The 23,585-nt window shown below is 40.7% G+C and overlaps 1 protein-coding gene across 1 annotated transcript in view; it reads left to right on the top strand.

The window, feature by feature from the left end:
- Nucleotides 1–376: 376 nt before the first annotated feature.
- The window catches only part of eif4g2b (eukaryotic translation initiation factor 4, gamma 2b), a 61,588-nt gene continuing 38,379 nt past the window's right edge, over nt 377–23,585 (top strand). The window contains exon 1 of the mRNA XM_031561955.1: nt 377–485. Coding sequence (XP_031417815.1) covers nt 377–485 — 109 coding nt within the window. The remainder of the gene's footprint in view (nt 486–23,585) is intronic.

Below are 23,585 nucleotides of genomic sequence, written 5' to 3'. Positions count from 1 at the left end.
CACTCCTGCTCAATAAACGCAAAATGGCGTCATAAACTCTGCAAAGGGAAGGGAAAAACTAACATTAGTTTAATTAATCGATGTTAAATTTAACACTGCATACATGTACAACACATTTAACACACAAGTCAAAACAACAGTTCAGTGAGTCTCTGTTCACGTTAGCAAGCTTGCAGGACTACGTTTGGGCCCATTACATTGGTGCACATGAGGAAAACACGAGTTCGTTGGACTCCCATTGGAGAATGAAATCCAATTAAAGTTCACTCTCACTGTTACAGTTGTACTCACAGTGGATGCGAACAGTTTGCCGTCACCAATAAACCCCGTAGCAGCTACTCACAAATTCAGTAGTCCATGATGCTTGACGGACAGGATGAAGTTCATAGACGCTAACGTATTAGCTTCTGCTCCCACCTCTGTGACGGTGAACCTAGTGCCCAAACCTCCTCCGAGCTTCTCCTCATCAGGCAGCATGGACGAAGGTACACAGGTAAACTAACGCCTGCTATGAGAATGAACCGAATCCCTGATCTCTTTGCCAGTGTCTATTGTGAACATAGAACTTTGCTAAACCTCTACTTAGCAGGCAGAAGACTTCCAATTCCTGCCTCCTAAAAATCCAACTGGCCGAAATAAAAAAATAAATACTTCTCCTCACACAGGATTGGGTACAGCCTTGAAAAAAAAAAAAATCCAGCGGAAACATACATTGTTACCACACAAAGGGAAACGGCGTCATTATAACTGTAGTTACATCAAACACATAGCATTATTAATGAAATCATACTACACCCTCCTTAAAGAATAAAGTAGGCCTATGAGTAAAATGAGTAAAACTCATCTTTCTGAAAGGTACAGTTAACATGCAGGCATTCAGGAAAGTAGTTGATAGAACTATAAGGCTTTCTGCAGCCAGCCACTGAGCTAGACCCATGGTTGCTTATGATGATTATAAATAAGCTCATGATGTCCATACTTTTTTACAATCATTGATTTAGACCAGAGGTCTTCAACCGGGGGTCCGCGGAGGTACTGCAGGGGGTCCGCCAAATTATTTCATCTGAAGCATTTTTTCCCTCTTCCAAAAATTTACAACGTCCAAAAGACTACATAAACATAAACAGGACGTAAAAATTGCTTTCTATTCCTTAAAAATAATACACAGGCTACCCATGAGTCTTCAGGCATCATATGCACTTTTAGCTACATTTAGCTAAAATCTGGTGCCAAAAGACGTTACCTGCCATAACCATACAATTTGAAATAATTGATCGTTTGTAATTTCTCGGAACAAAAGCTCCGCGTCAGACACCACTGATGGCGGTTCAGAGGATGCCAACATGAACAGCCAAAAGCGCAAACGGGAGAAGACAGGTACATATTCAGAGAATTATCTGAAGTTTGCCTTCACCTACAAAGAGACTGATGGTGAAGAATTAGCAGTATGCGTGGTTTGCTCTTCCGTGCTATCAAACGAAACTATGAAACCATCAAAGCTGCAACGACACTCAAAGACAACCCATGCTCACTTGAAAGACATTTTTTTTAATATTTCCCGTTTAAAATCTTTTGAGGGCCAGCAGACCTTGATGAGAAAATTAGCCAGTGTGCGAGCTAGCTTTAAAAGCCTCTTATCAAGTTGCATTACCTGTCGCTCAGACCAAACAGCCATACATAATTGCGTAACGTTTAATATTGCCAACAGCTAGTGATATGTGCAAAACAATGTTTGGGAAGGATGAGTACGTAAAAAAAACTGAAAAGCATCCCAATGCCCGCCCTATTGAATTGAATTGGCAGCTGGTGTGAGGGCACTATTAGTCGCAAAACTCCCGAAGGCAGATTATTTTGCAATACAATTAGATTAATCCACCGATGTGTCAAACGAAGCTCAGCTTTTAGCTTTTTTGTGATTTGTCGACCAAAATGAGATGCCGGAGAAATTTCGATTCTGTAAGCAGCTGCCTGGAGGTAAAAAAAAGTTCAGAGATTTTCAAAGTGATCGACAATTTTTTCCATGAACATGATATACCCTGGCCAAAATGTGTCGCGATGTGCACAGACGGTGCAAGAGCCATGTATGACGCACTGCATGCTTCATAGGGAGAATGTCGTTGCCAAAGACATGAATGATGAATTCTCAAACGTCAGATCTCTCACTAGGTATGAGATATTTCATCCATACTTAAGCTTCTCAACCTACTCAATTCTTTGTCCCTCCCTAATTGAATATAGAGTGACGACTAACTGTAAGGGAGAACAAATGTCAATAATAAACAGAATAAATTGAAACTAGTTGTGTGTCACAGATGATTTGTAATTCTGTTCAAACATGTGTAGGGGAGTGTGTGTGTGTGTGACTGACACTTAGTTCCAAATAAATTATATGAATATCAGGCCCAAATTTGGGGCGGCGGGGGTGGGGGTCCCTGCTCAGCGTCTCTCTCAGCCAAGGGGTCCTTGGGCTGAAAAAGGTTGAAGACCCCTGATTTAGACCATCGGTTCCCAAACTGGGGTACGCGAAGTGGTTCAGGGGGTACGCGGGGAGAACATTTCCGCGATAACAGAAAACGGACGGAATTCGCAGAATGTACCGTTTGAAACAGAATTGCAACTTTCAGACGGAAACATCATTTTGTGCATCAAAATCGCCCAAATTCCCCTGTATTTTGTCCTGCAAGGCTGTATTTCTTTCTTATAAACACACAACAACTATCGCAACGATGAACAAGCATTAATTAGAAAACAAAACCACTGAGAAAATGTCACGTCTGTGCTGAACTCCGCTCCGGCCACGCCCCCCTATTCAACACAGACCTCCGTAGCCTGTCAAATTTTGAACGGACATAATTATTATTATGATGATTCGATTTTTGCATAGATTCAGGGATGAGGGGTTGGTTGCCACAAATCAACAGATTAAGAGAGTAATAAATCAATATTTTTCAAATTATAGTCCTCTTAATAGACATCAAGGGGTGCTGCTGTCTACAAGGGGAATGGCAATTAAGTGAGTGAGTGAGTGAGTGAGTAGTTACCCAATATTATAACTCCTTTAACTCGATTCACTAACCAAGAGCTGCCACCATTTTAGGTTGTCGAAAACCCTTCGATAGATTAAGCTGTGCTCTTACCAAATGTTTTGTAGCCAACCTCTCCATGATTCCTGTTCCATGCAGTATTAAACATATTATCTTAAGAACATACCCCTTGAATGTTTCTAAAATATCAATGTGAGGGACCAAAGTGGTCACCCCACGTTTTTGGGATGTGGGCAACTGGACTTGGTGGTGATGTGGGGGAAAAACACAGTGCAGGAGATGGTAGCCCTTATTGGACCAATATCCCAGCACTGTCTTCTTGTCAGAAGGTCAACCAGAAACCAAGAACTTAGCTGTCACTTTCTGATTTGTATTCCCCACCTGTTCCAGCTCAAAAAGTCAGAGTAAAAGGTGATGTCATTGTTTCAACAGGATGTACCCAAATATGGCATTTCCTTTGCTGCCTATAAAATAACACAAAGTGCCTATGCTTCACATTTCATTTTTAACTACATGAAATGCATTCAGTAAAATCAAACATCAAACATGAAAAATAATAAAACATATATCATCCAAATCTTGAATCAATCCAATCAAATCATATACATTCTTACTGTTAAACAACATTGTCAATTTGTTTTTGTTTCTTAAGAACTTTTGTAAATAATGTCCTCTCATAAGACATTTGATTATCAACAGATCACATTGAAGTCTATCTTATATCAGTAATTGTGCAGAGTATTCTATCACATTACTATTACTATGAGTTCTGCCACACAGTTCTACCAGATATGTTTTAATAAATCATATTTATATCAACTATTAAGCTTTTACCACATTCCTCTCTCATACAGCCCTTCTCACTCTTACTTGAGTGTATTATGTAATTGTTATAATGTATTATGTAATTGAACGTAATTTCTAGCCATTTTGTCAATCATTTTGGTGCACAAGTTAAATTCAGAAGTTGACAGGATCCTCAAAACAAAATATGTTTTCGGCAATTCCTCTGTGTCTGTCATGTGGGCCTGGCTTCAGGCACACAGGCACACAGTGTATTTCATTTGTAGTTCGCTCCTATATCTGGTTTTGTGGCTGGATATGGTTTTGTTGTTTGTGGTTCCTCAGCTGGACTGCCAAAACATGTAACAAAAAAGTGCTCACCAACAAAGAATTATGCAATAGTTTTTAATCTGTTTCTTTAACAGATTAACATCACTAAACATACAATGGTAATTTTGTATGTATCTGAAATCAAATAAATTATGATTTGATCAGAATAATGCTGCTTACTGTTATTTGAAATGTCCTGTAACAAATTCATATAAACAGCTGTATCTGCAAGGGAAATCAAAACACAGGCTACAAACACAAAAGGTTTCCACAATGCCAAAGTGGTCAAATTAGCTAACAGCATATTCAGTCATTCAGTTGTAGGAGTTGATTTTCCACACTTGCTGACTGCAGTCACAGCCTCTTCTTTTCTTGACTGCCTTACCATGAGCAGGCATCAAAGAGACTCGTTTCATGTGGGCAGTCTCTCTGTAAATAAATGAGACTGGATTTATTGGGCCTTTATGCTGTCAGCCTCTTCACCTATTCTCTCTGCTTCATTGGGTCTTACTGCCATCAATGGGAGAGATATTCTGAAGGCAGATTATCTTTTTTTTAGTCAAGTCAGTTTTTCTGCTTAAGAGGCATTGTACATCATTGTATCTTTTTTGGCCTGTAAAAGGTCAGATGTGGGAAACTCCTGTGTCCTATGTTCTCATTTTATCCCCTTTAATCTTGCAAGGTGATGCTGCCTGAACCTGGTAAAAAAAAATATCTGAAGCAGGCACAGTAGAGTATACAGGCCTGCCTTTATCCAAACAATATGTTTATGACTGGACCATTCACTCAAAAGTAGGACACTGGATAATGACCGTTTTGTAAGATAAATAAAATGTATATTCAGTGTGTAGGTGTTGAATAAACCCCTCTCTCTCTCCAGGAGCCCTGGGAGATTGGAGACTCCAATGAGAATGGATCCTTAACTCTTCATCCAAAGGTAGGCCATCGAGCTTGCAGAGTGGGAGAGGTGGAGCCTTCAGTGGGCTCTCAGATAGGGCTGTTATTGTGTGCCGTTGAATCACATGCCTGCCATTTCTTTGGCCCCATGCTGAGAGCTATCAGCTCAGCACAGATATAGGCAGACACACACACACACACACACACACACACACACACACACACAAACAACATCGTTATTCTGAAAACTACACTGACAAGGAAAAAACATTGCTAACACAACATTGTCATTGTCTGAAAAATCTCCCTGGGGAATAACGTTTCGTAGCATAATCAAGTACTTGCTTCTTACAGTAATTTAATATAGTTTTCAGAGGTCATTTCACAAACTTCATGACACCACTTCTAAGATACAGTCTGCCCTTACACTTACCACCTTTGTAGAGAGGAGAGTTTTGCCACAAAAACTGCATTAATCTGATTTATCTAATTGCATGTTCACCACCTGCTGAATGTGGTTCAAACAAACACCTAAAAGCAATTAAACAGCGGCCTGGGATAACGGAGAAGCATTTGGCTTGGTGGGAGGAAACATCATGACCTTGCCATCTCAATCAGGTGGTGTTCTCTTATTGAGCGCTCTAAGTTTAGCTCAGCCTGAAGACCTGCTATTGATTCTGCCCGCCACTAAATGAGTAAGTGACACAGTCTGTTCTGAGAATCCCTTCATGGTATTAAGGTCTTAGATGAGAGACCAATAATGACAACTGGTGAATCCTGACCACACTGGCTGCGAGGTGCAGGGATAATGGAGCTGAGTCTTCACCCCACACTAAACACCATCTCAGAATGTTCCCAAGCTTACATCTTCAATGAGCTGAGTGAAAAAACTTACATCTTCAATGAGCTGAGTGAATAGACTGCCTGTGTACACAGCTATCTTGTTTTTCATCCAAAAGAAGAATGGTTAGATGGCTGGGATGTTTTTAGACATAAATTAAATCAAATGAAGCTGCTTTTGGAACCTGGTGATACCCACACTGGGGTGCTGTAGCGAGCCTCATTCCACTGTGCTACTGTGGACACTTGGAACCCAGTTGCAGAACAGACCGGAATGCCTTCAGTGACTCACACTGGTGGGCCACCAACACAACCAATATGAGCCAGAGGACTGGCGGACAGTAGGCACAGGCAGTAGATGTGGACATACCTTGGAGCCAGTTTGTGAGATCTGCCAACCCCTCTGCCCAGGCCAGCCCAGGGGTGGTGCAGGACTGCATCTGCGGTTGGCGTGGGGCTGCTGCAGCTTAGAAGCGTGCTGTAAGGCTAACCGCACCTTCCTCCAGACTTGCTTGCAACGCCGGACTACAAAGAAGAAGTCAGTAGTAGATATAGAGACCCCAGGAATCCAGAGCCTGGCATCTTGGGACAGAAGGAACACTGACTTTTTGTCAAATTCAGAAAATTGCTCCTCACAGTCCACTAGCTGTCCGTTCTGAACTACTGTGTTCATACACAGTTATGGCCCTGTGAATGGGAAACAAACATAGTGGTTCAGACAGAGCTATAAACAATCCCAGCTTTTCATGGTGCTTCAGGAGCACAAAAGGGAGGTTTGATTTGATTGGCTGTTCAACACAAATATCAACAACTTTTCTTCAACCAGATTGGAGACTATATTAACAGGCTTTCAGTGTCAAACAAATGTAGCCTATAGCATACGTTAATTTAGTCTTCAAATGTTGATATCTTCAATGATGGGCAGATTATTTTTCTAATCCTTGACAATTTTGGTCCTTAAAGCAGCAATAAGTAGTTTTTGGCTTGTAGCTCCCTCTAGCGGCGAAACCTGTTGAAATTTGCTTTCCCCGTTTATGACAAACTAGCAAGTCAACAATTTTTCTAACACAGTCAAGAAAAGATGGCTAGCCCTGAATCAAACTTGTATCCAAATGTGTCTTTCAGCTCTCGCCAACAAGTAAAAGCTGTTCCGATAGTGACTGTCACTACCCGATCCTAGTCGCGCATGATCAGACACAAAGGACCGGGCGGCTCCAGAAATCTTACATACCGCAGTTTTTCCTACAGACCCCCGATGGCAATGGCGGAGAGGCCATTCTCCATATTAAAAGTAATTGTAGCGGCACAATTTTTTTCAAGCTGTTATTTTAAGGTAAAAAGTTACATATTGTTACTTTAACTAAAATAACTTAAACTAAAACTATAATAAACTCAAATGAAATAGAAATGAGCCCATGACACAAAAAACTAAACTGAAACTAATGAAACCATTGGTGAAACTAACTGAAACTAAATAGAAATTCAGATTGAATACAAACTATATTAACTTTGCGGTACCACTTTACAATAAGGTTCCCTTTATAAAGGTTTATAAATGGTTTATAAATAGGTTATTAATTAGGTTGTAAACCCTTTGTAAGTCATTAATAAGCCATTATAAATGAGTTATATAACACAGTTCTTAAAACATCGATGCCGGCTCACTATTTGGTAAGATCCCCATTTTGGCAACCCACTGTCTATCCCTTAACTGGCTATACTAGCCCATTGCACACTCCCTACCATTCTTGTATGTTACTACCAGCACGTAAAGATTACCCCCGCACCGTGGGGGGGGCCGCGCATGGGGGGGGGGGGGGGGACTCGCCCCCCCCCCCCCCACAAAAAAATGTAAAACAAAAAAGTGTTTTTTTTTTTTTTCAATTTAAATTACATGGGATGCACACTATGTCCTTATTGTCTTGTCTGTGTTTCCAGAGTTGATATAGAAATAAAGAAAAACATATTTAATTGTGCTTTCTTTGTTAGGTAGCCTAGTGACGTGACGACATAGGTCAGAAGGTCACAGACCGGCGCGCCCACGGCAAATAGGGAGCTTGAGTTTTGATATCTTGCCTATATGTGGGGGGGGGGGGGGCTCTCGTGTTTCCGTTACGGTACTGGTTACTACCCCACTCGTTTTGAACGTGTTCTCCCTATGTGTATGTGATTTGTGTATGTTGTGTCTGGATGCTACTGGATGGCCTAAAATTTCCCTCAGGATTAATAAAGTATCCATCCATCCATCCAAGATCAAGTTACTGCTTACTACTCATTAATCTTATGAGTTACTAACAGGTATAACTGACAAAAGGGAGCCTTATTGTAAAGTGTGAAACAAATCATCATCTATTAATCAGTTACTGTCATTTATAACTGGCAAAGGGAACCTTATTGTAAAGTGTGAAACAAATCATCATCTATTAATCAGCTACTATCATTTATAACTGGCAAAGGGAACCTTATTGTAAAGTGTGAAACAAATCATCATCTATTAATCAGCTACTATCATTTATAACTGGCAAAGGGAATCTTATTGTAAAGTGTGAAACAAATCATCATCTATTAATCAGCTACTATCATTTATAACTGGCAAAGGGAACCTTATTGTAAAGTGTGAAACAAATCATCATTTATTAATCAGCTACCAACATGTATAACTGGCAAAAGGGAGCCTTATTGTAAAGTGTGAAACACATCACCATTGATAAATGAGTAACTAACATTCACATTTACCTAATATAAGTTTTTCACATGGAATGGAAAGTAAGATGCAACAGATACAAGCAAAAATAATGTATTCACACATGTCAAAATGATTAAACTGTTGAGTACAAGTGATGCTTATATTTAGACATAAAAGCTTTACGCAGACATCAATAAAACACTTTGAAAGAAATAATGTGATTCAGACTGGAAAGGCTTTTCGTATATCCATGAACAACCGTCCAAGTGGCCCATCAGGGTGACCAGAGCCAAAAAGTCAATCATTTTATCCGGATCACGGCACCGTTGAAACAAGTCCTGCGTTGTGTTCTGTGTGAGTCTGTTTGCTGGGCAAGAAATGGCCACGCACTGAAGTTCTGATGCTTTGTTCCAGCGAAGTGGAGCTCCGTACACTGTACACAATAACATACAACGAGACAGTCTGTAACATGCAGTCGTCAAACACACTGGATATTAGCCTGTTAGCAGAGGGAAAACGTATCTCGTGCACCCTTGCACAAACATGCACTTTATTGTATCCCTCTCTTTCCCTCTCTCTCTCTCTCTATCTCTCTCTTTTAGTTTCATTCTTTCTCTCCTCTACTCTCTCCTCTTCCTCCCCTTTGTCTGTCTCCACCGTCTTCCTCACTGCATGTTTGCCATGCAACCCTCTGTTGTGTTACTTTGTCTGTCACATCTTTCTTTCTCACCATCTCTCCCCCCCCCTCTCCTTTTCTCTCTCCTTCTCCCCCTCTCTCCCCCCTTTTCTCCCTGGTTGGGTTATCAGGGCCCCCGTGGAGAAATGCCTTGGTTGCCAAGCAGCCGAGGGATGTGACTCATGCCTCATGTGCTGTAGATTGGCCCCCGGCAGCCTTCCTGCCACAGCCCAGTGCAACAGGTTAACACCGAGGTGAAGTCAGTCTGGCCAGGGGCTTGGTTAAGTCAGTCAGTGAGGCAGGAATTGTATTTAATATCTCCAGGGGTTTAATTGCACACGGGGATGTTAGTGAGTTTGGGTAGGGGACTAGCTGTAGCACAAGTTAAAGAGCGGGTTGGTGAAGTAAGAGAGCTATGCAGGAGCGTTTCTGTGACAAATAGAGAGAGAGGTGTAAGTTAGGAGGGTAAATTAAATGAGTTAATGTGATTAGGTTGGGTGCACAGTGCTGTTCAAAGAGGTAAGAGAGATTAGTTAGGTGCTCAGTAGTGCACTGTAAACCTGAACAAGTTCAGAGTACTTAAAACTTTTGATGTAACCGATTACATAATAAAATTTGAGTACATATATTATTATTTTTAAGTAAACTTAACTTTAAAATGATACATCGGCTAAACTGATTTATTTTGTTATCGTTTTCATAATTTTTAAGTTCTCTGAACTTATATTCAAATATTTGTATACTTAAATCTTTTAATCTCTATGTACTAAATTATTTTCACTCAACAACACAAAATAAAATTAAGTTTTAAGCCTTAAAAATCAAGTTCAGTGCACTTAATACTGGTGAACAAGTTCAACTTGATTATTCTGAGTAAATAATACTTAATAAGCTTACTTTTTTAAAGTTAACTCCGCTTGATTATTTTGAGTAGGTAATACTTAAATAGCTAACTTTTTTAAGTGAGCACTACTTATTTTCAATTATTGACCACATATACTGATTTTCTGGTTCTGTTTACAAACTGACTTTAAACTGAAAGTTACTCTACAAGAAACATTCAAATCTATGTAAGATTTCTATTAAAAAGAGTGAGATGAGAAAAACTTAAGAGGTATCACATAATTTATATTTCTTGTAAAACAACTGACAAAATAAAAGATTACATCAAAGCTTTAAAGAACAGCGTTACAAAGTTAACAAGTCAACAACAAATCGTTTATTTCAAAAAATATTTTTTTTAAGGTGAGTAAGGACGGTTTCAGAGGTTTGTTGTCATCCAGACACATAAAAAAGGTTCTGTATGAGAAGGTGTGCGTGAGTTTTTTCGGATATTCTAAATTGAAAGCACACGTCAGGCCAAACAACAACATAAATGCCTCAGAAATCTTCTGCACCCAATTCAAAGATGTTCTCGCAGCTGAAGGGGTCGGACCCGATGTAAGGAGAGCAACAGGAGCATCATCAAAATCTGGCTCCTCTTCCTCCTGCAAAACACCATCAATACAATTACCAGGAGAGTTTCAATGGAAACACTTACAAAAAAACTGGCAAATAATAATACATAGTATCAACTAATATTAAAGTTTCAGTAACAAACTAAATGTGATCACTGTTGTGCAGTTAATCCTAGACATACCTGAAGGTCATAAGCCTCGAGGATCACCCGTAGCACCTCTGCTGTCTTGCCAGTCCGTGATGCCTTCTGCCTGTACACAAAAATATCTCCTTTGGTTGACTCCTCTTCTTATATGTCTACATCAAATCGGTTTGTTGTTTATATGCAACACGAATGCTGTCAGGGCAAAAAGAATATTGTAGGTCTTATTTGAAGTTCTCGACCATTATTGTTAGCTTGCTGCTAACACTTTTATCCATCAGATCCATTAAAACACATAGAAGCTAGCTAGCTGCTAAAAGGTTACATATAACATTAGCATGCTGATATGAATTATATGGTGTTTCTGTAGAACATGAGTTGTTTTCAACATAAACAATTGATTGTTGTTTACTTTGCACATGAACATATTTGAGGGGAAATAACCCACTAACTAGCTATTTAGCTCTTTAGCTTCCTAGCCGCCAGCGCCAACAGTCGTGCAACTGAACTTGCTAATGACAGCCAAAACGTGATTACTCAATAATAATTACAAAGAGGGAAATTCGCCACTTCTTACCGCAATTTCACTTGCTCCTGCAATTTTGTCGTAACAAACAGCTAAAAAAACACAGTTTACTTACCAGATAAGGACGCCTAGCAGCGACAGGATTACTAAAATATCTCCTTTGGTGGGGTGACCAGACGTCCTCTTTTACCCAGACATGCGTCCGGCAGTGATTGCAAAATCGTCCGGGTTTTTGCCTCGTCGGATATTTGTGTTTCTCTGGGTCCTTCACAAACTAGTTTTTACGCCCTTACAAGTTTAGGAAAGGGTATCTCCCTTACGTTCCACCTTCTAGCACAAGCTCTGACTGTAGCGAGAACTGTCATTGGTCGACCGGCCTCTCAGTGTTGCCAGATGCACGATAATTATCCTCCAAAGACGATCATTTTGAGCATTTAATACGATACTTCACCATTTCCAATCTGGCAACACTGAGCACCGTGCCAATTCTACTAGTTGCATTGTTTACAACAGCACATGACATCTGCATGTGGAAGAGGTGTCAAAATTCCGTCGCGGGGGAGGGGGCGGGGTCATCTGTATGCTATACACTACCAAGCCCCTCCCCGCGACGAAGTGTCCTCTTTTTCACAAACTCAAATATAGTCACCCTACGAAGTTGGTCGACTCCTCTTCTACAGGAGGAACATGCTTATAGAAGTCTAACTGATACTATACAATTATTAAGTCTGCTGTCTCCATCTCTCATCACAAGATCTCTGATTCTGTTCTGAACTAGTCCTGCAACGACGTTGATGACGTCAGACGTCACGTTTGAATGAAACTAAAAAAATATGAGTTATCAGGCAATGTTTACTCAAACAAATACATTCCAATACAATTAAAACGTCTTCACTTGCTCAGAAAACTAATACATTTAAAGTTGGGTCAACTAAATACCAAGTTTTAAGTACTGAATACATAATGTTAATAAGTTAGTAGAACTGTTTGGGTTTACAGTGTGTGTATAGGGGTTGAAGTCTGTGAGACAGGAGCAACAGCAGTTCAGAGTTGGACACGGTGCCCAGTAGTGTTTTTGAGGGGGCATCGGTCCCTTAGGCTGGGGCTGAACACGAGGGATTTCATTTGAATGGGCGTGTAGCAGAGAGCTTTAATTCAGTTAGGTTCCAGGGGTTAGGCTAATCATCTTGGGTCTGTGGGGTTAAAGGAGTTAACTAACTGGCGAGATGTGTTAGTGGTCTGAGCTGTGACTTAGGTGGCACGCTGTGTGTGAGATGTCCAGTAATGACGTGTGTGTGTGTGTGTGTGTGTGTGGGGGGGGGGGGGGGGGGTGTAAGAAGATATAAATATACGAGTGTGGTGATTTTCTGTTTTGTGATTCTCAGAAACACTAATAGTTCACAAGCACCAATGTGTGGCAGAAAGTGGATCATTTTGTGGTGTGACCGCGTTCCAGATCCCACTGTTCTAATTGCACACAAAAAAGCATGATTTTACCCAGATGTTATGAGTGTGGTGGTGTGTTCTTTATACGATGATAGTGTTTCTAGTATGGCGCAATATATTGCCTTGTATCGCAATATATTGAATCGTAACCCCTGTATCATGTATCGTATCACCAGATTCATGGCATAAGACAAAACAAGATAAATGCATTAAATATCACATCGTATGCATCACATGTTGCAGTTCACAATCTTTTAGTATATACACCGTTATGTCATCATAATACCATGACTTTGAGGGTTTATCACTTATAAATATACGTATGAGGGGATTTGCGAGGTGTGTCAGCCAGCTATCTAAAGTTAGCATGCTACTGCCCAGTACTACTGCTGGGTAGTAGCATGCTAAACTGAGATGCAAACTAAGCCAAGTTGCTTAAAGGGGCAATAGAAGTTCACGTATTCAGTGTGTTCAAATAACAAGATTAAATATAAACAAATCAGGATTTGGTGACATTTCATGAAATGAATGCAACTATTTTGGACTCGGTTACATATTTGATCATGATTTGTATATACTAAATCTTGTTATTTGAACACACTGAGTACAACTTGTATTGCCCCTTTAAGACACTCGGTTTTGTTGGCATCTCTCCTTTTAGGCTTCAGTTTGAAGTTGCTGATCTGAAGAGAGGTATGTCAAAGAAACTATACGTATATTTATAAGTGATAAACCCTCAAAGTCATGGTATTATGATGACATAACGGCGTATATACTAAAAGATTGTGAACTGCAACATGTGATGCATACGATGTGATATTTAATGCATTTATCTTGTTTTGTCTTATGCCATGAGGTTCCTAGCATACGTTTTCCCTCTGCTAACAGGCTAATATCCAGTGTGTTTGACGACTGCATGTTACAGACTGTCTCGTTGTATGTTATTGTGTACAGTGTACGGAGCTCCACTTCGCTGGAACAAAGCATCAGAACTTCAGTGCGTGGCCATTTCTTGCCCAGCAAACAGACTCACACAGAACACAACGCAGGACTTGTTTCAACGGTGCCGTGATCCGGATAAAATGATTGACTTTTTGGCTCTGGTCACCCTGATGGGCCACTTGGACGGTTGTTCATGGATATACGAAAAGCCTTTCCAGTCTGAATCACATTATTTCTTTCAAAGTGTTTTATTGATGTCTGCGTAAAGCTTTTATGTCTAAATATAAGCATCACTTGTACTCAACAGTTTAATCATTTTGACATGTGTGAATACATTATTTTTGCTTGTATCTGTTGCATCTTACTTTCCATTCCATGTGAAAAACTTATATTAGGTAAATGTGAATGTTAGTTACTCATTTATCAATGGTGATGTGTTTCACACTTTACAATAAGGCTCCCTTTTGCCAGTTATACATGTTGGTAGCTGATTAATAAATGATGATTTGTTTCACACTTTACAATAAGGTTCCCTTTGCCAGTTATAAATGATAGTAGCTGATTAATAGATGATTTGTTTCACACTTTACAATAAGGTTCCCTTTGCCAGTTATAAATGATAGTAGCTGATTAATAGATGATGATTTGTTTCACACTTTACAATAAGGTTCCCTTTGCCAGTTATAAATGATAGTAGCTGATTAATAGATGATGATTTGTTTCACACTTTACAATAAGGTTCCCTTTGCCAGTTATAAATGATAGTAGCTGATTAATAGATGATGATTTGTTTCACACTTTACAATAAGGTTCCCTTTGCCAGTTATAAATGACAGTAGCTGATTAATAGATGATGATTTGTTTCACACTTTACAATAAGGCTCCCTTTTGCCAGTTATACCTGTTAGTAACTCATAAGATTAATGAGTAGTAAGCAGTAACTTGATCTTGGATGGATGGATGGATACTTTATTAATCCTGAGGGAAATTTTAGGCCATCCAGTAGCATCCAGACACAACATACACAAATCACATACACATAGGGAGAACACGTTCAAAACGAGTGGGGTAGTAACCAGTACCGTAACGGAAACACGAGAGCCCCCCCACATATAGGCAAGATATCAAAACTCAAGCTCCCTATTTGCGCGCCGGTCTGTGACCTTCTGACCTATGTCGTCACGTCACTATGCTACCTAACAAAGAAAGCACAATTAAATATATTTTTCTTTATTTCTATATCAACTCTGGAAACACAGACAAGACAATAAGGACATAGTGTGCATCCCATGTAATTCAAATTGAAAAAAAAAAAAAAAAAACTTTTTTGTTTTAAATTTTTTTGTGGGCGAGCCCCCCCCCCCCATGCGAGGCCCCCCCACGGTGCGGGGGTAATCTCTACGTGCTGGTAGTAACAGATACAAGAATGGTAGGGAGTGTGCAATGGGCTAGTATAGCCAGTTAAGGGATAGACAGTGGGTTGCCAAAATGGGGATCTTACCAAATAGTGAGCTGGCATCGATGTTTTAAGAACTGTGTTATAACTCATTTATAATGGCTTATTAATGACTTACAAAGGGTTTACAACCTAATTAATAACCTATTTATAAACCATTTATGAACCTTTATAAAGGGAACCTTATTGTAAAGTGGTACCCACTTTGCTGCCTACAGGGTGATGAAAGACTCACAGCATCTCCTCTACGAATTGCTGGCAACTGGAACATGTGGGAGTGTGCTGTTCCCAGATGGCCCTGGCAAGAGCTTTTCCAGTCAGTAGAGTGATAATGTATCAATACCTCTAAACCACACTAAAGATTTCTCATTGTTTTTGGTCAGACACTGCTGCCTGCGCTTTAAAATACACTTGATGTGATTCTCATTTTAACTGCAGTGCTCTATGACATAGAGCACTGCAGTTAAAATGAGAATCACATCAAGTGTATTTTAAAGCGCAGGCAGCAGTGTTATACATGTTATACATAAGCACCTCGTATATGATTTGTCATTGGTAACTGGATTTTCTAAATATTTAGATATATAGGTAAAAATCTAAATCAAGCAGTCGGAAATTCTGTCAAACACATATGATGATCTGTATGTGTGAAACAGCACAGTTTGCATGCATCGAAAGCCCATGCAACACCTCTTTAAAGCAGATAATCCATACTGCATATGTGAATGGGCACAGTTTCCTGAGGAAATGTGATGTTTCATGTGCTTCTTTGCAGTCACCATGGCCCTTTCACCTGTCGGGGGTTGCTGACACCATATGACTACTGATGAAAGCAGAATAACCCCTCTTAGCATGTAAAGTAGAGATGGTCAGATAGACAACAATAGGGCTATCTCATCACAGGTGAAGAGCTCCAAGGTTGGATTTTGCAGATACGGTCTTGTGTGTGAAGTAGAAGCTATCATTCTAATAGCCAGCTTTCCGATCGGAGCTGCTATGGTATCCCTTTCCCTATTGAAGTTTCTGTAAGCAATCATTTCATATTCATCTATAAAAGTAAGAACATTCTCAGATGTAAATAATCTGAGAAATAAATGTGTCCGGTACTCTCCTGGGCTGTGGAATCAGAAACTTAAATTCCAATGTGATTCCACTGTAACGTAGAAGTAACATCCCTGTGTGCTAGATACAGTATGAAGCTTGCACATCACATATTTAAAGGTGTACCCCTACAGTGGCAACATTTGGTAGATCATGTACAGCTCCAACAAGTAATCATGTACAGCTCCTACAATTCTACATATTGACTTAATATATCCCTCTTTTAACAATGATGGATATATGTTCCTTAACTAACACAGGCAGAGGAGAGTGGCAGCCCTCCAGGCAGTCAAGGAGGAGGTGAACGAGACGGGACTTGGCAGATCGCTCACAATCAGTTTTCCGGCAAAGGTCACGGGCCCAAGGCTGCCTGAAGCAGTGAACACAAGGAAAAGTGTCCGCTGTCTGTCCACAGGAAACCGTAACTGATCTGGGCTTTTGAGCCCTGCATGGCTATCTTCGCATGGTCATAAACTGGAATGGGTGTTTATTTTCCCCTCCCCTGCCTCTGCACAAAAACAATAATATCGTTACCAAGGCAGATTTGTTTTAAAGGTCAAGGTCCCGGTGGGAGTCTGCTTAGAGTTTTTGAGTAACTGTAGTAGGAGGAAAATTTGAAAAATGATAATATTAGCAGTGTGTGAAAGAAAACATGCTGGACACATGTCCTGAATATTAAGATATTTAAGATTTGAGTGTGACCAACACGTTGCATGAGACATCTCATAGGTATACACAGTATTCCAGCACACATATGGGGAAAGAAGGCTGCTTCATAATGGCCATGCATGAGCAGCTGGAGTTGGCGTGGACCAGACTTGGTGGTAGGGGGTCTAGAGCGCCACTACGGCTCAGTTGTGACCTTTCCTCCATGTCTGGGCACTACATCACTGTCTACACGGCAAAGTTTTGCACTGGCCAAGATAAAGTAGATGGCTTTATCAGGGGATCTGCCTCAGTGCCTCTTGAAACATTTTCGATTAATTGCAGGGGCAGTAGATGTAATGGCAGTCACCTCCGGTTACAATAATCCTGACTAATGAAAAGTCTTTGACAAAATCAGCAGCTAGGGACCGTACCCTCCGAGCCTCACGTCCAGGGGCAGCCACTTAATATCACAGATCACCTTTTTTTGCAACTCTCTCGCACAGGCAGCAATCTAATCAGACCATTTTCTGTCTACTGGTTTATTCACATAATTGTTGAAAATGTGTCGTTACTCATGTACTGCATCTGTGAGATGTTGCCGTATAGATGCTCTGATAGCCTCTCTCTTGTTCTTATAGGTGCGTGTTTTGGCAGTGATAGGCCTTGTGTGATGTTTTGTGACTGTGCAATGTAGGCAGGATCATTACATAATAAAGATATTTTCTACGTCAGGTAATGACCCATTAAGGTGAACACACGGTATTGCAAAACAATACCCAAAGTATGAATAGGCCCAAACATTCTGATATCACTCTAAAGATGGCTTGATGAAATAACAGATAAATGATATAATAAGAGAATATGAATAATAAATAGCTTGCTTAGCTTAAGTACTGGCAAGAGTTCATCTCCAATAGTGCAGGTCTAACTCTAGTTAGAGTTAAGAGCAGCAAACTTGTTTCCCTAGGTCAGTAAACTGGCACTGTACGTGGCCCCAGCTCATGACCATGTGACGTGGGTGGGGGCATACTGCACATGATGACTCCAACCTCTTGTGTTTTATGAGAGTGTTTTCATCGTAGTGGGGTGCTTGTTGTGGTGGATTCAATGGACTTGAATGACGGTCATGATACATCACAAACCATCTGAGTGGCCTCGACCTCACAACAGGCTCCTTGTTCATGCCTCGCTCATGCGTCATCATGCAGTGACCCTGATGATGAGTCATCAGTATGGCTTTGCAGGGCATTTGCCGAGCAAGGCGGGCCATTTCGATTGTCAGTGTACCTCCAATGCTGACTGGTTTGTCAGCCATTGAACCATGACAATGCTGGTGTCTATACTTGTTGGATCATGTGCACGATATGCCTATGTTATGTAAATATCTTTTGTATTTGTTACTTCCACTATTACAGCACTGACAAAACTGTTACTGGATGTGCAGTATGTGTGTTAACGTTCAATTTCACAGCTATACATGTTATAATGATCCAGTGATCCAGTACAATAACGACACTGTTTCACAGATATACATGTTATAATGATCCAGTGATCCAGTACAATAACGACACTGTTTCACAGATATACAGTACATGTTATAATGATCCAGTGATCCAGTACAATAACGACACTGTTTCACAGATATACATGTTATAATGATCCAGTGATCCAGTACAATAACGACACTGTTTCACAGATATACAATACATGCTATAATGATCCAGTGATCCAGTACAATAACGACACTGCTCCCAGTTTGCTCTGCTGTTCAGTGGATTTGAATAATTATAATATGATGTCTTTACAAACTGCTTTTTTATACTAGCCACATCTCAGTGAACCATTATTAAGCATATGTGTGGGGTAATACAACACAGTCTAACATATAATAAGTAGTTATCAGCACATTATCAGGTTACTGTTATACTCTTGCAGCTGTGCTCACTCCTAATTTGACTCAATTCATTTGATTCAGTAGCTATTTAGTTTGCTTTGTACAGTTATTACAATTGCACATCTTGAGCTGTTAAACATTGCGCTTGATGGTTTTACATAAGTGTTGACAGTGCATGTACGTACTGTATTTACATTTCTGCTGATGCAGACCTGCATGAGTCTCACATCTCTTCATTTTGTTTATTGTCTGACTGCAGAGCTTGTTGTCTTTGAGCTCCTATGTGGATTATGTCATTTATTTGTTGGCACGTACAAACCTGGGTGACAGGTCATCTCTGGTGCCTGCAGACTTATAGTGCGGCTTTGTCAGCTTCTTGAATCATCTGTGTGATCCCACAAAGGGATCTGAACGTTGCGCGGAGCTATTTAATCAGTCAGCCTTTCAACCCATTGTCGAAGGCTGATTAAATGGCTTTATATCCAAACTTGACTATTCTTCCAAGGGTTCCTTAGCAATCTATCTGATGAGAATGCTGCATCGAAACATTCAGGCATCCGACAGCTCAGTTATTTGCATGATCTCCAGAAACATCAAAGAGATCTTTGAAAAAGTTCCATGTCATTTCTGTTTCTATGTTATGGGCAGTGCAGGTGGTTCTCCACTCTCAGACATTGGTACAGCGGCAGGCTGGGGCACACCCCCACACCTGTGCTTGGGTCCACAGCGTGGGTGTGAAAGACACCTTTCCAGCCTCCACTGCCATAGAGCTGTTTCTCAACCGGCAGAACCCAACAACCTGTCCATCACAGAACACTTCACAATTTCATCTTACAGTGTCTGTAGAGGAGTGAGGAGCACAGCAAATGTAATGAAATCACTGCCATACAGCGTTAGTGTTCATATGTACAGCTACCTTCTGCTGTAATAAGCCCAGATTTGTTTTTTAGTTGGCAATGTTATATAATTTTTCTCTATTTTGCCAGAGAAATGTTCTCATGCAAACTTTATAATCAAAATGTACTGTCAATGTGTATGAAAAAGAAACAAGGTACGTACGAAATTGTGTATGACATGGATGTCATTAAATTCATGTTCATATCCGGCTTGCTGCTGAGTGAGCCCAACGGGCACTACATTTAAGAGACTTTGTCATAAAAATGTCTCTCTCTCAATAATATCAACATCAAACAAATAAATCCTCACAGAGTATTCCGCTAGTGGAGTGTCTGCAGGAGGAATGTCCTCATAACATTTGCTGTCAAGTAAGTAGTGGCAACTACATGAAGTATTTCTTTCATCTCAAGTCCTCCATTTCGAGAGAAAAATCTCTCTAAAGGCTCTTCCACAAAATGACTCTTTTTCTCTATTTCTATCAAAGCCTCTCGCCTCTCAAGGCATCTCAGAACTGCATCCTCCCAATCAACAAATCGAATATTTTTGATTGATCGTATTACTATCCATACAAAAGTTCCATTCATCAAGGTCTGGGAAAATGTCCCTTTGCACCAAATCTGTCATAAATAATGACCAGTGGAAGACAAAAGATTGTTTTATCACCGATAACTTAGTTGATAGAAAGAGATATACTATGTGGACCGTGTTGACTGTGGATCGCAAAACTCTTAAGTTCATGCTAAGTCCCAACCCATGGGCTTCAAGTAGCTCACACAATGTCAAGTGACAAACAATCTTTGTCTGTGCTTTTAGTTGCCATGTTGGCTTTGGGGACGATGCACTTTTAACATTAACTTTTAACATCCTTATGTAATGTAGATGTCATGACCAGATCTGAAGTGCTGTTGGCTGCCTACCTCCACCATGTGTTTTGACAGTTGAGGGTGTATGAGTCATTTTTTAATGAAGTGAATCTGGGTTTGAAGGGATTTGGGTTCGCAGATTACAGTATAAGTCTGTAACTTGTGAATGTCATTATGCGTGGCTACTGTATACATACCAGTCAGTCTCAAAGTACAATGATGTGTCAATCAGATTTCAAACATTTTATGAAATGTTTTATCTACTTAGAAATGTTTTTATAATGATAGTTTTCTATTAAGATATAATACAATCCAAGCATGACTTCTTCTCTGTAAAGTACTATTTATCACATAAGCTACAGTTTCTGTAAACTACCTAACTCATTGCTGACCTATATTCAGTACTGGAAAACACCATGACAAGACTAAAAGTGTACCAAGGATACAAAACTGGGGCTAGCAGACTCTTTCAACCATATGTACTTGCAGACAAACACTACACAGCAGGCTTAAAGGGGAGCCCACGCACAATCAGGGCTAGTTTAGATCATAGTCAGATCATAGTTCAACACTGCTGTCAGCACTGTGCAATTCTGGGACCCGCTTTTGCAACTAATATCCCCTCCTAGGCCAACTCTTAATAAAATTAACAGAAAGACCAAATCAGCAATCTGATGTAGCCAGGGTCAATTGACACAGCAGCCTATTAATAATAACCAGTCCGCTGGCAGACAGCCCATTATCTAACACCACAGTGCTGGCAAAGGAAAGCTAAATGTAACCTAAACCTCCAGATCACTCACTTCTGCTGTGCTCTGTGGGCCTTCCATTAGCAAACTCATAAATTATTTCCTTCATGTCCAACTTTCTTTTCAATGTATTCTCAGAGAGAATAGCAAGAACTGATACTTGTCTGTATAAGAGATTTTTCTACTTTACGTAAGCTACACGAATGGATATGAGTGAGGAACCAGGGCACATGGATGAGTGTTGGTATCAGCACAATGCAAACTTCACTAAAGACAAAGCCAATGCAGATGCAACATGGGCTTCATTTTTTAAATGGATAATATTCTTTATATGGCACCATTCCCTAAACACAAAAAATGCACAAACAGATTCTGTGATCTGAATTCTGGCATTTCTCTATTAAGATATCTTGAGTCATCATGGCACTTTGAGACTTGATAGGTTATCAGGTTGTCTACGAGTGATTTAGCACAAGTTTCTTTCACGAATATGCAGTGTAGTGTCAGGAGAGGTAAAGCGCTTGTCCGGCCGCACCCCGACCCAGTCACTGCTCACCGGGACCCGGGGGCCCCCGGCTACTCCGGACCAACCAAAGCGCATGGGTATCGCTACGTCTGGGAGGGGATTCTCACTTAGAGGCGTTCAGTCATAATCCCGCAAATGGTAGCTTTGCACCAGTGGCTCCTCAGCCAAGCGCACAAACCAAATTTGTTGAAACCTGTGGTTCCTCTCGTACTGAGCAGGATTACCATTACCAACAACACATCATCAGTAGGTAAAACTAGTCATGTCTCACGACGGTCTAAACCCAACCCAACACAGTGAGTGAACAATCCATCACTTGAAGAAACAAACCAACTAAGTACAAACAGATGAACTCTAATGGATAATTATTGTAAGTGAAATCATTTTGAATATACACCTAATGAGAATAGTATCATAACACAGAGTAAATGTAGTGGATCAGGAGAAATCTGGAATGAGTGCATCTCTAGTTTCAGATTGCCAATCGTCCATTTGTTAGGGAAGTTTAACACAAGCCAGAATACTCACATCTGAACAACAACGCATGAAGTGAATCCAGTGAGGGAATTACTGAGGGAGTTAAGGACATAAAGGGCTTGATATTCCGGTTTACTATTGCTATGTGGTGTGTCCAGTTGTCTGACAAATGATTGAAGAAAACCACAAAGAGGCGGTGATATGGTCAGCCTTTTCATCTCCACGCCAGAGAGACTCGCATTAGCACGAACGAAACAGCATGATGTACAGCCTAATTATCCAGTTCAGGAATCGGGTTCTCGGGAAACAGTAGTATCTATAAAATATATTGCAAAATACCATTTGTGTTACAAAGACAAGACAAAATTGACTCATGATATCTTGATAGAGAAATGCCAGCATGTTATATGAATTCAGATCACAGAATCTTTGGCTTGAATGGGTTGTCCTATTTCACAACAGTTCAGTCAAATGATCAGAGTAAATCCGTGTCACTGCCTTCAGGGACTGTTTTGAAAATTGACAACAGCAGCATTTTAATCTTTGTAATGTTTCAGTGACTGGCTGTTCATAGTATATCCTGCAGTCATAACCTCAAATGTGACCATGTGTGATGTGTCAGTTGAAACGATCCTGTCACTGATATGGCATGATGGTGATATGCATTTACACCATGTGGACTTACAGAACCCACTGAGGTTTTCCGTAGTATTGTGGTGCTGGTGTGATGGCCTCTTTCCTCTCTGCCATAACGCACTCACTGAGCCAGCTGGGTGCTCCTGTGTGGATACGGGTGTCAGTGCTTGTTTGTGTGGCTGTGAGGGCGAACAGGAAGAGACACCACAGCATCCCGGGGCCCTGGATCCTCTCTCCCGCAGTCAGTTTTTTTACCCCCTCTCGCGCTCATACCTGTCACAGAGCCAGAGAGGGGTGGAGGTGCCTCCTGTCTCCCACGTCCCCGGCCTGCCTCCCTCCTCTCATCTGGAATTCCGGTCCTCACCTGACAAGGCCGCAGCAGGGCTCCCCTGCCATCTGGCCTCATCTGCATGCCGCCTCACCGGCAGCCAATGAGACGCTCCGCAGAAATTCTTCCATGAACGTCTCCGTCTCCAGTGACTGGCTTCACTAATATCTCAGGCAGAAAGGGGGTTAAGGGAGCTAAGGCGCTAAATTGCTGTCTGGAGATGGTCCGCGGTTTTAAAAG

The sequence above is a fragment of the Clupea harengus genome, chromosome 3, assembly GCF_900700415.2.
Source record: "Clupea harengus chromosome 3, Ch_v2.0.2, whole genome shotgun sequence".
Classification (NCBI taxonomy): Eukaryota; Metazoa; Chordata; class Actinopteri; order Clupeiformes; family Clupeidae; genus Clupea; species Clupea harengus.
The sequence above is the reverse complement of the archived record's forward strand: the minus strand, read 5'-3'. Positions and strand labels throughout refer to the sequence as shown.